This window comes from Alligator sinensis, unplaced genomic scaffold (genome assembly GCF_000455745.1).
Source record: "Alligator sinensis unplaced genomic scaffold, ASM45574v1 scaffold583_1, whole genome shotgun sequence".
Taxonomy (NCBI): domain Eukaryota; kingdom Metazoa; phylum Chordata; order Crocodylia; family Alligatoridae; genus Alligator; species Alligator sinensis.
The window spans coordinates 2,691,895-2,704,551 of NW_005841983.1; the positions used below are offsets into that span (position 1 = coordinate 2,691,895).

The 12,657-nt window shown below is 39.7% G+C and overlaps 1 protein-coding gene across 1 annotated transcript in view; it reads right to left on the reverse strand.

Moving 5' to 3' along the window:
• Positions 1 to 5,091: 5,091 nt before the first annotated feature.
• Positions 5,092 to 12,657, reverse strand: part of TXLNG (taxilin gamma) — a 33,065-nt gene continuing 25,499 nt past the window's right edge. The window contains exons 8-10 of the mRNA XM_006021239.3: positions 11,752 to 11,844; positions 11,179 to 11,274; positions 5,092 to 10,139 (exon numbers count right to left, since the gene is read on the reverse strand). Coding sequence (XP_006021301.1) covers positions 9,810 to 10,139; positions 11,179 to 11,274; positions 11,752 to 11,844 — 519 coding nt within the window. The 3' untranslated portion in view covers positions 5,092 to 9,809. The remainder of the gene's footprint in view (positions 10,140 to 11,178; positions 11,275 to 11,751; positions 11,845 to 12,657) is intronic.

The following is a 12,657-nucleotide window of genomic DNA, read 5'->3' on the forward strand; positions in this document are numbered from 1 at the left end:
GAGAGAAAAGGAGGAAAAAAAAGGAAAAAAGAGAAGGGAGAGAAGAAAAAGGAGCGGGGGGTGGAGGCTAGGTCGTGTGTGTACGTAGCTGATTTATAAGCCCAATCTTTGCCTTGAACAATCTGCTGTAGCAGGGGCAAGGAAGCGATGAGGACTGGGTATGAGAGGCTTTTGTTTTTCTGGCCAGGAATGGAACTAGGCAAGTTGTAAATGGCAAAATGAACGGCTTGAAACAACATTTTGTCTGAGGGAAGATGTGTTTTTTGTTTCCCTGTTCATCCTTCAAGTCCTGATAATCAAGTACCAAAAAGTGGTTGTTTCTTCTTTCAGGGGGGGAAGGAAGCAGGCAACTCACCCAACTCCTATTTAGAATAGTGTAATTGTCCAAAGGTTAAACATGATATCTGTTTATGAATGCAAGATGTGGTAACAGAACATTCTTAACATTTTCAAAAGGCCAACAAATACAAAGGCAAAAGTTTCCCTTATTGTAGTGAAATGTTGCAAAACAAATTGAAACAACCTTGAGTCTTAAGTGGAGAAACCAAGATTTGAGACCTGGAGTCCCTTTTAAAATAGAGACCAAAATAATTTAATTGAAATCTGTTAAGATTTGGTAAGTATCAAATCTTATTCCAGTAAAGTTAAGCTTTAATGGGTGGGGGGGCCTCCCTCATCTAAAAATAGGATTTACTTCTATTATATGAATATCCTTTCACAGAAGATATGTCTATGGTTAGGAGCAGTATTTAGCTTGTGAAGCTAAATACTTCAAATAACATGTTGCATCTGGCTTGATGATATGGACATAATGGTCATGCTTTTACTTTTGTAGTCAAGTAATATTCTGAATATGCTATATTCAAGATTAGTCCTTTGCCATAGCCTCTAATTCAGTTTTGCAATCAATGCCTAAACCCAGTTGGTTTTATAATATAACCGCACAAATCTAGGGGCCTGTGATTTTTCTTTTTTTAAACAGTGAACTGGAAAATTCTAAGCTTAGTAGAAATTCTGCTTTATTTTATAGCATGAAATTTTGACCTACTTTCATTATTTCACATGTTGGAGACCCAGTTTAAAAATCATCTTAAATTATTTAATCAGAGACGTGACATTTACTACAAAGTAAACAAACTTTCCCCTGTAATAAAAGTGGAGTAGACATACAGTTTGGTTGTATGTAACCTTTTCAGGATAAAACTACCTTGCAGAGGGTGACCAACTATGTCCTGCTGGTGATTGCATTGTCAGCTGGGGCCTGAAGCACTGGATTTTGTGGTAGGCTTTGCATCCTAACTTCCAGTGACATGTCAGTAGCCTGCTTGGCCAAATTAATTAGACACCCTGGCACTAAATTATATTCTATCCCACTGATTTGTGGCAATTGCCAGAATATAAGTAAATAGGGTTCTTCAGGAAAGCCTTATTGAGAACCGTGTACAGAGCTTCTGTTGTAACCGACATTTGCTGAAGACCAGACTGTTTTACCCCAACAGAAAATGAAGTGGTCTAACAACGTATTGGTCACACATTTTACTAATTTATGCCAGAATACTGCGTGGAGCGGGATAAGTGACTCCCTGTACCTGGCAACTGTGAAAGGCACTGGAATGTCTGGGGATCTTAAGGGTATGTACACATTATCTTACCGCAAAATAACAAGGGATTTTGTTGTGCATCAGCTGTGCTGTGATAGCTTCTTATGTGCATGCTCTGCCCTGTAACAAGTGGAAGCTAATCTTTCAGTAATTTAATACCTGCCCAATGACAGACGGCTAAAAGTGTACAGAGTGAATGTCTGTTTCGAAGACTTAACACTGCATGGTCATTCTGTTCATTTTTATGGAGCCCTAGAATATGGGACAAATGGAGTTGCAGTAATACCTAATCAGACAGAAGTCAAGAGGCTTCTAACACTGCTTTAGGTTTCTGTGTTGCATAGCTATGTAAAGCCATGTCACCAGCAGCTTTATTCATTCCTCCAAATACATTGTTGGTGTTAAAGGTACTTCTTGTACAAAAAACAAGGTACACTTGTTGCAGGCAGGATTAACTTGCTGATGTTTCCCTATTTAGCCCCACGGCCTAAATAAACGGCTCCAGCACCTGAAAGGTAACATCAAATGATGTAGAAAGAGAATGGTGGAATATAGGATAAGCAACTGAATACAAAGCTAACAATGACTTGCTAATAAAAGAAAAAAAATCTCTTCATGCAAACAGAACAATTGAAAAACAGTGCATCAATTACAGTAAATTTCAAAATTTAAGATCAGGTAAGAATAATGAACAAGGATTACTCCCCACCCCTATTGGGCATGTGATAGAAATAGATAACTTGTCAGTTATATACTAGAGAAGTGGAGAAACAACTAGTTTTCAAGAGCTGTAGTGGGTGAAGGTGGGTTTACATGGACCATATTTTTAATATGCCTTTTCATCCCTAAGCAGACTGCACTGTCAATGCGGAGAATTTTGCAGTTGATTCCTTTGTTTTGCATTATCTGAATATACTCTGCATGTAAAACATGATGAAAGAGCCTACATGTTCTGATGTCTAACTTAGACAAATCATTGGTTTGTATTCTGAAAGTGTTGAGTTATAGATCTGGCCAGCAGCGTTGTCACATTAGCCTCCCAGGACCCCCCACAGGTTTGGAAATTTGGCAGGGAAAGGAGTGGTGCTGCCAAATTTCTGAACCCATGGGGGAGCCCTGGGGGCTGGATAGTGCAGCCCTGCCTTAACCTGGGGTCACTACAGGGGCAGATCCAGATGTGTGGGGTCAGGATGGTGTGCAGCCTCATTCAGTATGTGGGGTTGGTCTGGTGCATGGCTGGACCCAGGTGTGTGAGATTGTGTCTGAGGACTGACCTCATGTGCTGATCCTGTGGGATCTGAGCCACAGTCTGATCCTACTCATCCAGCCCATGGAGTGGAAGATTGAGCATCACTGGTTTGGATCAACAGTGAAGAAGGCTGAGACCAATGTAGCTGCAGAAATGAGGCAGCAGTTAATTTATTAAATCTTGAGCAAATGCCATTGGGGCAGTTGCATAGAATAAGCAGGCTGGGTTTTGTTTTGTTGCTGATGAGGTTACTAACATGGGTTGGGTTATACCACAAGTGGCACCAATAGTACCTCAGGGTCCTTTGTAGCTTTCTGTCCCCCAATGTGAAGTGCAACATTTGGAGAGGGATACTAGGAATTTAATTTGTGTAGGTCAAGTGAAAAAAGCCCAAAGATTCACTTGGCAACTCCTACAAGGACAGCAGCATAGATACCTCTTATCTTTCTCTCTAACTTTGCCAGATAGCAACAATCTAGCCATCTTCCCATCATGGTGTGCCCTTAACTGCAATTACCCAGCCATGTCAACAAGCAGTTGCAAATTTTGCTGTGGCAGACTGAGCACCAAAGGCCTGAAACGACTATTTTGGTTGCACATTTGACAGATCATTGCAGCCTACTCTCGCATGATAGCAGATGTGCACCTGAAGGTGAAGCTAGCCAGGTGATAAATGAGGATGGTTTGCCTGGGACCATGTCTAGCATATGACCCACTGATTCCAGATATGGGAAACAAGTGTGGAGAGGCCTAGGCTGCAGACAAGATGGCCACAAGTTAAGGGAGCACTTGAGGGCAAAGGCAGCCATGTTCCTGGAAGCCTGGGTGGAGCTAGCCAGAGCTGCAGATGCACATCACCAACACGAGGCTCAGAAGCATGTGACACCAGCTTAAAGGAACCTGGCAACCCCAACAGCTCAGTCCGTTGCCAGTTAGCCATCCACATCCGATGTTCCTGTTCATAAGGCTTACAGCAATGTAAAAAAGTACTTTTTCCCTGCACATAAGATCATAAGACTTTCTAAGGATGAGTGCGTGTCCCGTCTTCCCCTAACATATGCTAGGGTCTACTGGCTAGCTTGGACAAGGATGCTGATCCCAAAAGGCAAGAAACATAATGAGCAGTTCATTGCTTCCATGGTCTGAGATTAAGCCTTAACTTCCTACAAACTGTAGGGAGATTATCGCCGGAGCCCCTGACTGTGGTAAATCTCCTAGCACCTGGGGTTGAGTGGCTAGCCATCTTTTTGAAAGGGACTCCTTAATTGTGCCACAGTAGCTCATGATTTGCAAGGGTGAGCTGGTGGTGTTAGTACTGGCTTTGGCACGCATCCTTGTGCTGGGGGTGGAAGAAGAGGATGTGGACATATCAGGGGTATGTATGTGAACAAGCAAGCCTGCTTTAATTTATCTTAGTGCTTCCAGTGGCAATGTAAATTCTGTTTCTTGCTCTCTCTCTGCCAGTAGCCCTAGAGGTGCATTGCTTTAACAGAATTGGAACATAAACTCTGCCTTGTCAGTGTTCTGTTTATACATAAACTGTAGTCCATCACAGCAGGGTTGCTGCCAGCATGTTGAAGTTGACTGGACTCTCAAAGATCCTTGCTTGAACCAAGTAGTATTGCTCTGATGGAGGTTGATAACTTCCACACCCACATCTTAGCCATTGAGCTCTTCATAAGATAAGGAGCAGCTTATGGAGGGAGTGTTTACTTACGCCTGCCCCAAGTGACAGTCCCAAGGCACAACATAAAAATGGTTCACTGCATTTTTGGGTACCCTCTTTTCCTGCATATGGATCCATCCACCAGGTTGATATGGGGTAAGCTAGCTCAGCCTTAGTCTCTAACCAAATTCTTGGGGTTCTGGCTGGCAAAGCTATGCCTCGGCGACCTCTTCAACTTCCAAGCTCAAGCTGTTGCTGACCCCAGGCATAGAGAACTGCTTCCCAATCAGATATAGACAGTAGTTTGATGCTGACAAGATCCTGTTCAGCTCAAGTATGGAGCTGTAGCACAACCAGCAACTGAGCAGTGGTTGATGCTCCTTGTCTACTTGAGCTATGCATGAGGTCCATGCTCCAGTGGCTCTTTTACAACCAAATGCAACGGTTTCATAGACATTCAGGTTCCTGCAACTCAAAATCGGAACTTGCTAGACTTTTGCCTCCAACCATAACACAAGAGGGTCTGGGAGCTTCTGCTTGGGTCCTTTCCTGAGCAACAAGCATCCTTAATCATTTTGAGGTTGTAAAGCAATAATAGAAGGCTAAGTAAGCTGAGGGGTTTGGTCTAAGAAGCTGCAAAGCAGTGTGGCAAAGGCAGGTAGTCTCATCTAAACAAAACCCAAATCTCATGCAGTCTGATGTTGCAACTTGCTCCCAAGATGAACAGCTAGCAATTTAACCACTGAGACAAGGTTTCATCTCTTCAGGGATTAGGTCACATGTTTATTTTTAATTATGACAGCATGACTTCCCATAAACTAGCTTGGCCATGGACACAAGAGCAAAGTTGCATTTTTAGGGTTATATTTAATTTGCTTCTAACACAAACCATAAGGCCTCTATGGCAGAGGGAAGAAACTGAAATTTGCTTGAGTCTAAAGGGAATATGCAAATCCCTAAGGAACACGGAACTATTTGATCAAAAGCAGGATTTAAAACATGAGAAAAAAAAAACATAATCATTTCAGGTCATGCTATAGTTCTGACTTGTTTGTGGTTCATATTGTACAATATTTCTATATTTGGATGAAATTATTTTAACAATTTTTAGCAGTTACCTGTGGAAGACTCTCCATGAGACCCATATATGCTAGCCTGTGACTTTGATTCTTCATTTCTTTGAAATGGAGAGCGTGGGAATTTTGAAGAAGACTAACTCAAGGGACCCAGCCTCTGTTCTTTTCATTAGTTCAAGCTTCCAGTTGTAGGAAAGAACTTTTGAACAAGTACTGTACGCTGTTCAGAAACTGCATAATGCTTGTGCCTGGAACAAAACATTTTAGGTGCTAATGCAGCAGAAGCAGCCCACTGGACAGGAACATTTCTCTATCACGCAAGCACCGATGAAATTGGTAGCCTTCAACAGATGATTCAAGATACTGCCTCACCCAGGGACCTGAGATAGTACGAAGGCAGTGCACAGCGGGGTATTAAGGCCAATCCCTCTGTCACACAGGAAGTAGCACACAGCTTACTAAATAGTTACTGGTACACAAGGAAGAAATGGAAGAGGATAAACTTCTTTTCAATAAATGAATTAAAAACCTAAATCTGTAAATCTTCACATCTTCATTATCGTGCCAAAGCAAACACATCCTGCTGCTCTAACTTGCTGGACCTCCAAAATGTGTATTCAGCATTGCACAGAGAATTTTATTAAAAACAGTAGCAATTCTGTGCTTTACAGACACTCCAACTTCAAGGCTGTTGTTTGATTATCTGGCATTTAACTAGAACAATGAGTTTCTCAGCTATCATGCTTCAAAACTCCTGCACAAATGCCACAGAAGCCCAGGTAGACAGGAATAGGGTTTAAGAATAAAAGGAACACACAGAGTCCAATATATTAAGCATACATATTTACTTAATCTATACAGAATTGAGTAGATAAAATTTCAGATTCACATTAGTGAAAAATCTCTACAAAATGTTTTTGAAAAGCAAAACAAGACTGCCTGTTCATTTATCAATTTTTTCCTCATGAAAGCAGACATGGGTTGTAAAAATAAAGCAGTGTGTTTAGCACAAACTAGATTTCTGCATCACTTTTTTCACAGTTATTTCCATCTACAGTCTGAAGAGGTAGATTTTCTGCAACACCTGAGAATTGAACTGTAACATAACCAGGTGTAAGTGAAATAAAGAAAGGACAACACAGATTGGAGATACAGCCCTAAAGTCAATGTGTACATTATTACATGTTTGGGTCTTGCAACACACAAATTTTAAACTTTTTTTTTTCTGCAGGTTTAATTGGAGTAAAATGATCAAGATTCCAGTGCCTGATTAAGTAGGTGTATACATCAGAGGCTACATACATTTACAGTCCAGATTAGAATAATTTATGGTAGAGGAAGAAAGGCAATATACATGTTTACCCAAACCCCTACTGGAACCAATCTGGCTGCGGAGTGGCAGTGCAATAGCCTGCTGTATGGCAGATCAGAGTTTTGAGTGCTTGGATTATTCCTTGCCTCCTTTATAGCAACAACCCTTTGGCTAATGCATGGAATGATTTTATCTGGTGTCAGGAAGCAGAGTCTAGCCCACCTTGGCCAGAAGGAAGGTTGTCAATGTGGGAATCTTCTGGGTGAGACAGATGGAAAAACATCTCAGATTCTTACAAGCCTTTTTCTGGTGGCATTCTGCTTCATTTGCAAATCAAGTCAGTAACTATCCTGTATTTGTATTGCTGTTCCATTCATCTGAGATTTCTGTCAAGCCCTTTTAAAAAAACAATACTTGCAACAGGGTCCACAGTTTACTTTTGCCTATATAAAGAGCACTGCACAAGCACGGTACAAAGAGTTGTGGTTATAGATACAAGCGACCAAATAATACATTGTGAAAAACAGAAAACTGCACTTCCCATTTTACTGGCAAAATCTCTATCCGCTTTGCCAAGCATATGTTGTGCTGTAATTTAATACATTGAGATTTTCACTTGCCCTCAAGAAAATTGTTTCATGCTCATGTAGTTTGTTAGCTAAAGGTCTCTTTTGGCACTAACTAAAACTTACTAGAACGTTCTTGACTCCACAACAGACACGTTTTGTCAAAGGAACTCTGAAAGGATATTTCTTTTACAGCATTTTTGTTGCCACGTGGCTAGAACGTGATTAGTGTTTAGCTTTGAATCCAACCCTGCTGACTGCTCCCTTCTACCTTCTTTTCATTACTGCACCATGACCAAAGACAGGCTGTGCAAATATGGGAGTGGGAAGGGGAAACCCCTAAATCCCAACCCCACCAGCCCCGCCAAACAGCCTGTTACCTATTTAGGCTACTCATCTGCTACACGATTTAAAAAATGTCAGTTTGATACCATTTTGTTCAGTGGTACGAGCTAAAACATTTATCATCACACCTTATAAAACCTCACTCTGTTAAAGAGACATCTACATTATTTCCATGTACATTACATCAGGAAAAGGGTCGAGAGCTCAGTGCAGCCTGAACATTCAAGTAATTTAGCCGATAAACTGTCAAAAAGAACAAGGGGGAAGCTCATGGAAAGATATGTGCTTGGTTCAGAAACCCCCACTCAAGTAAGTGCAAAGAACATTTTGAGTACCAGGAAAGGCTACACATTTTTTTTCTTTTTAAAGAATTACAAGACAGCAACTGAAACGAGAAAGCAATCATAGATGGATTAAAGTTAACAGTAGCTGGTGGTTACTTAACACATTGTCTGCTGTGCCAAGAATACGTGTTGGTCCCAAGTTGTCTTAGAAAACTGCTCCCTTAAAATTTCCGATATCCACATTTTCAAAGTTAAAACTCATAAGGCTTATAACTGCAGTCTATTAAATTTTTTTAAAAAGAACCCCCCTCTCCCCACCCCCCAAAACCTCCCCTCTGCTTGTGGCATGTTTAGCTTTAGATGGAACTTCTAAAGAACCAGACTTCACCAAGTCATCCTAGGCACCAAGAAGGCACTATCTGCTGACTAGAGTTTCTTGGCTGAGGGTGCAACAAAATAAATGTTTTACTCAGGGAAAAGAATATTTGAATACATGTGGTCAGTTACCAGCATTGTCTACTAATTCTTAGATTCTGCATATAGTGCTAAGTAAGGAACATTCAAACCAAAAACTTACACTGGGGGTGCGTCCACACGAGATGGTAATGCGCAGTGGTTACGGTGCAGTAGCACCAGTAACGGCCTTCTAAGTGACGATACTGTGCAGTAGCCTAGTAATACCACACAGTTGTGTATTATCACTTAGTGCTGTGACGTGCTAGTGTGCAGTATTATTTGGCTGCTGCACAATCAGTGTTTCACATAGACATGCCCCAGATATAGTCAACATCAACACTGTCCACACATTTGCAGATACCCTTTGGTTAACAAATATCCAGATTATATCAATGCAACTTCTCTCACTGGAAACAAATCTTGCATGGACTCGCAACAGGGCCAAGACCTTATGGAAGGGGGGCAGAATATAACCAATTCTTATGCATAATTAATATTATTGAACAAAATTCTGCAGTTATGTAATACTTATTCCACATATTTTCTTCATAGGTTTAAATTCACAAATAGGGCCTTGAACTGACCTTACAGCACAACCCTGAGAAATTTGCAAAAATAGTTGTGCACCCTGTTTTACCAACTGCAAATTAAAATATAGATATTTCAAAGCTGTTGTTGTCATGCCACAGTTTACACTAAAACCCTGTAAAATATTTTGACCACATTCTGGATCCTTATTTTCATGTATACCTCATATATATGAAAATACCAGGGGAGAAAGCTGAAGTTTCCTACTGGCCATTATATGAATGGATGTAGACAGTTTACTGAATTTGGTAATAATATTAGTATATACCAAGCCTCAAGCTCAGTTAACAGAAGCAAAATGTTATTTTTCAAATCAAGGAAGTGACACTCCTGTCACTTTTTCCCCTGAAGCTATGTTAAATCTTTACACACGTCTTAGTTGACAGTGATATTTTGTGTTGTAGGGGAAAACACACACATGCATTCTTTATGGAAAAATATTTTTTTAAAAATGAGGCAGATGTGCAACACAGTTGTGGGAAATTTATAGATTAAGCTATTCAAAGCTGCTATGCAGCTTCCTGTACCACATAAGTCCAGTAGTTCTAAGAAAATACAGATATGGTAGAAAAAGTAAGAAAATTTTCACCACAAAACCAATAGTTACCACCACCAGAGAAAGTTATACACAAAATATATCTCTCAATACAGTGTTTACACTTCATTTTAGTCAACAGAATCAGTGCCAGGAACAGGACTCGTGGAGACAGTCTTTTCAGGGACATGTCCTTCAACTGCTGCACTTGATTCAGCATCTGGCTGGATTCCTGGTTCTGTGTCAGTGCAAGTTCCCAGCTCCTCCTGGGAACTGTGTGCGCATGACTGAAACACCTGCACTGCTAGATCCACATCTGCATCTCTTACCAAAACCTGTTCTTTAAGGACTTCCACCTTCTCATTCAGCTCATTTCTCTCTGTCTGGAGAGCCCTGCATAACTTCTCCAAACGCTCCAGCTTTATTTGAAAGCCTTTGTAATCTTTGTCTCTTACTGTTTTCTGAGGGATAAAAGTAAAACACAGGCCTTATATCATCAAGTTAGGTGAGTATTTTGCCAGCGTACTTCACATTAAAATGCATTAAGGTTAACTTTCTTGGAGATTAAATCCTGTTTAATTCACTGAAATGGTGATCCAGCACAAACTCTCTCAGGCTATCTGGTCAGAACAGGAACCTTGGGAAGGGGTAACAAGCCATTCTGTTGACCTGACAATAAGTGCTACATCACTGCCAATTTTGAACAAGCGCTTAACTGAGACTAAATCAGTCATAAAATTAATTCTTCCTGGAGACCATGGTTACAGGAGTTGGGTTTAGAATCTCTTAGAATCCAGCCAGTTGTATAGTGACTTTTACAAGAGAAAAGACTACCTACCAATGTCCATAGCTGAACCCACACCAACTCCCATCAGTAGTTTAGCAAGTTTTGTAACTAATTAAAAAGTTCTTAATACATATTTCAGTAAAAAAAAAAAGTAGAAAATGGGAGTGTGCAACTAGTCACAATGACTAGGGCCCAGAAAATTTTAGTCCCTTACAAACCTACTGGCACCCGTAACCTGTTCCCTCCCACCCCTCAGTAATTCTTCTGGGTCAGTATTGCACAGTAAAGCAGGAACTGTTACACCACTGTCTAAGTTCTGTTTGACAGATTGATACCAATTTTGCATCTTCTACAGCATTAAGTATACTCAAGTGTTTCCAATTCTGCAACAGCATTCCACGTAATATGCAAAAGGCAAGGTAAACTTCTACTAAGTTTCTTCAAGCATTTGCTTGGCTTGACTAGGTAGGTATATAAAGGTCAGTCAAGTGTCATGAATAGCAGTTATGGAAAAATCAATTCATTCTTGTACACCAAGGAAAATAATGGTATTGTTACTCAGAGAAAGCTTTTCACAGGGAGAGACTAATGAAAGTACATCAGGGCAAAACTTTGGTATGTGCCATTTCTCAGTAATCTCCAGCTAGACATCCCTCATGAAGAGAGACAGTGACAACTATACTTTTTCCCAAACTTCAAAGAGAATTACGCACCTCTTCAGCCATTTGTAGAAGAGCTTTGTTGTTGTTTTCCCATTTTGTACGCCATACTATTGTCTCCTTTTCCAGTTTTTTAATCTTCTTGGTCATCTAAGAATAAATGTAAAGTGACTTGGCTTGTGACTACCAATAAATTGTAGGTGACCACATAATAAAACTTTTTTTTGTAAATAGCTAGCTCTGCAGCTTTGAAAGCAACATTACAAAATGAAATTATTCAAGTGTTGCAAACACTGGAGCTAAGAATATATTTAAAGATCTCAAAACACCAAGTAAATATTTTATGGTGGCTACCAGGTGATTTTCAGCCTCCCTCACAATTATAGATAAACTTCTCCAATAACAAAAAAAAAAACAAACTGCAACAGAGTACTGCGCACAATCTCATCTTTAAACATTTTGTTCCATTTTTTGCTTTCAACGTTAAAAAGAGTAGCAGATGTAATTCTAATATGCTATGTAACACTTTCTGTAGCTACAGCCTATATTTTAAAACTGCATTTACCCATCTAAGGAGCATGCATTTTTTGTAGCACTTATCATGGAAACTTTAAGTAGTACAAGTACCTTTTCCATTTCTTGTCTAAAAGTTGTAAAAAGTTCATTACTTTTTGCCATGGTGGTCTGGAATTCTTCAAACTTATCCATGTAGAGAGAGAGCTAATGGGGGGAAAAAGTACTTGAGAATATTAAAAATTGAAACCATTTAAGCAATGTTATCACACATTTATTGAAATGCAGGAGAAATTTCAGCTAACAGCAGTAATTCACAGAAGAATTAAATTCAAAATTAAGTGAATCTTTAAGTTCTGTCTCTCATTTATCAGGTGATTTTTCAGCTAAGGAGTATGTAGGTGACTGTCTAAAATAGAGGACTCATCAAACCATCCATGAACCGCCTGCTTGGGATACCATTATAAAGCAACAGTAAAAGTAATAGCCTTAACTGCTTGCAGTTATGTGAAATTGAGAGACCTTCTTAATCAACCAAGCTGCAGTTATAAGTCTATCTAAATGAAGGCAACAGCTAAATCTTGAAAAAAAACCCAGCAAAATTTTATAAAGGACTTATATGTATGTAAAAAATATAGCTCTTTAAACAATGTATACAATAACAAGGCAAGAGTTAAACAACCAAACTAGAAGATGATAAAAGTTGAGCTAGTGACAACCATGTAATTCATATCAACCATCCTGTCTCTCAACCAGTCTTGCTACTATTTCAAACCATTTCTTAGAATCTACTACAAAACCTGATGCCAATAAAATGAAACTGACCAAACTCAGTAACTGAGGTTTTATCTACTCTTTGAAATCTGCACAGTGAATGGTATGATAACTCAGAAGAAGTAGAGAATCAATAGGGAATTCATTTAACAAACCTTTTAATATCTTTTCTAAGTATTTAGTTGGGATGCTTAAATAATTGCATCAGCTAAATTTCTAGGAAATACAGAACCTTGATCAGGAATG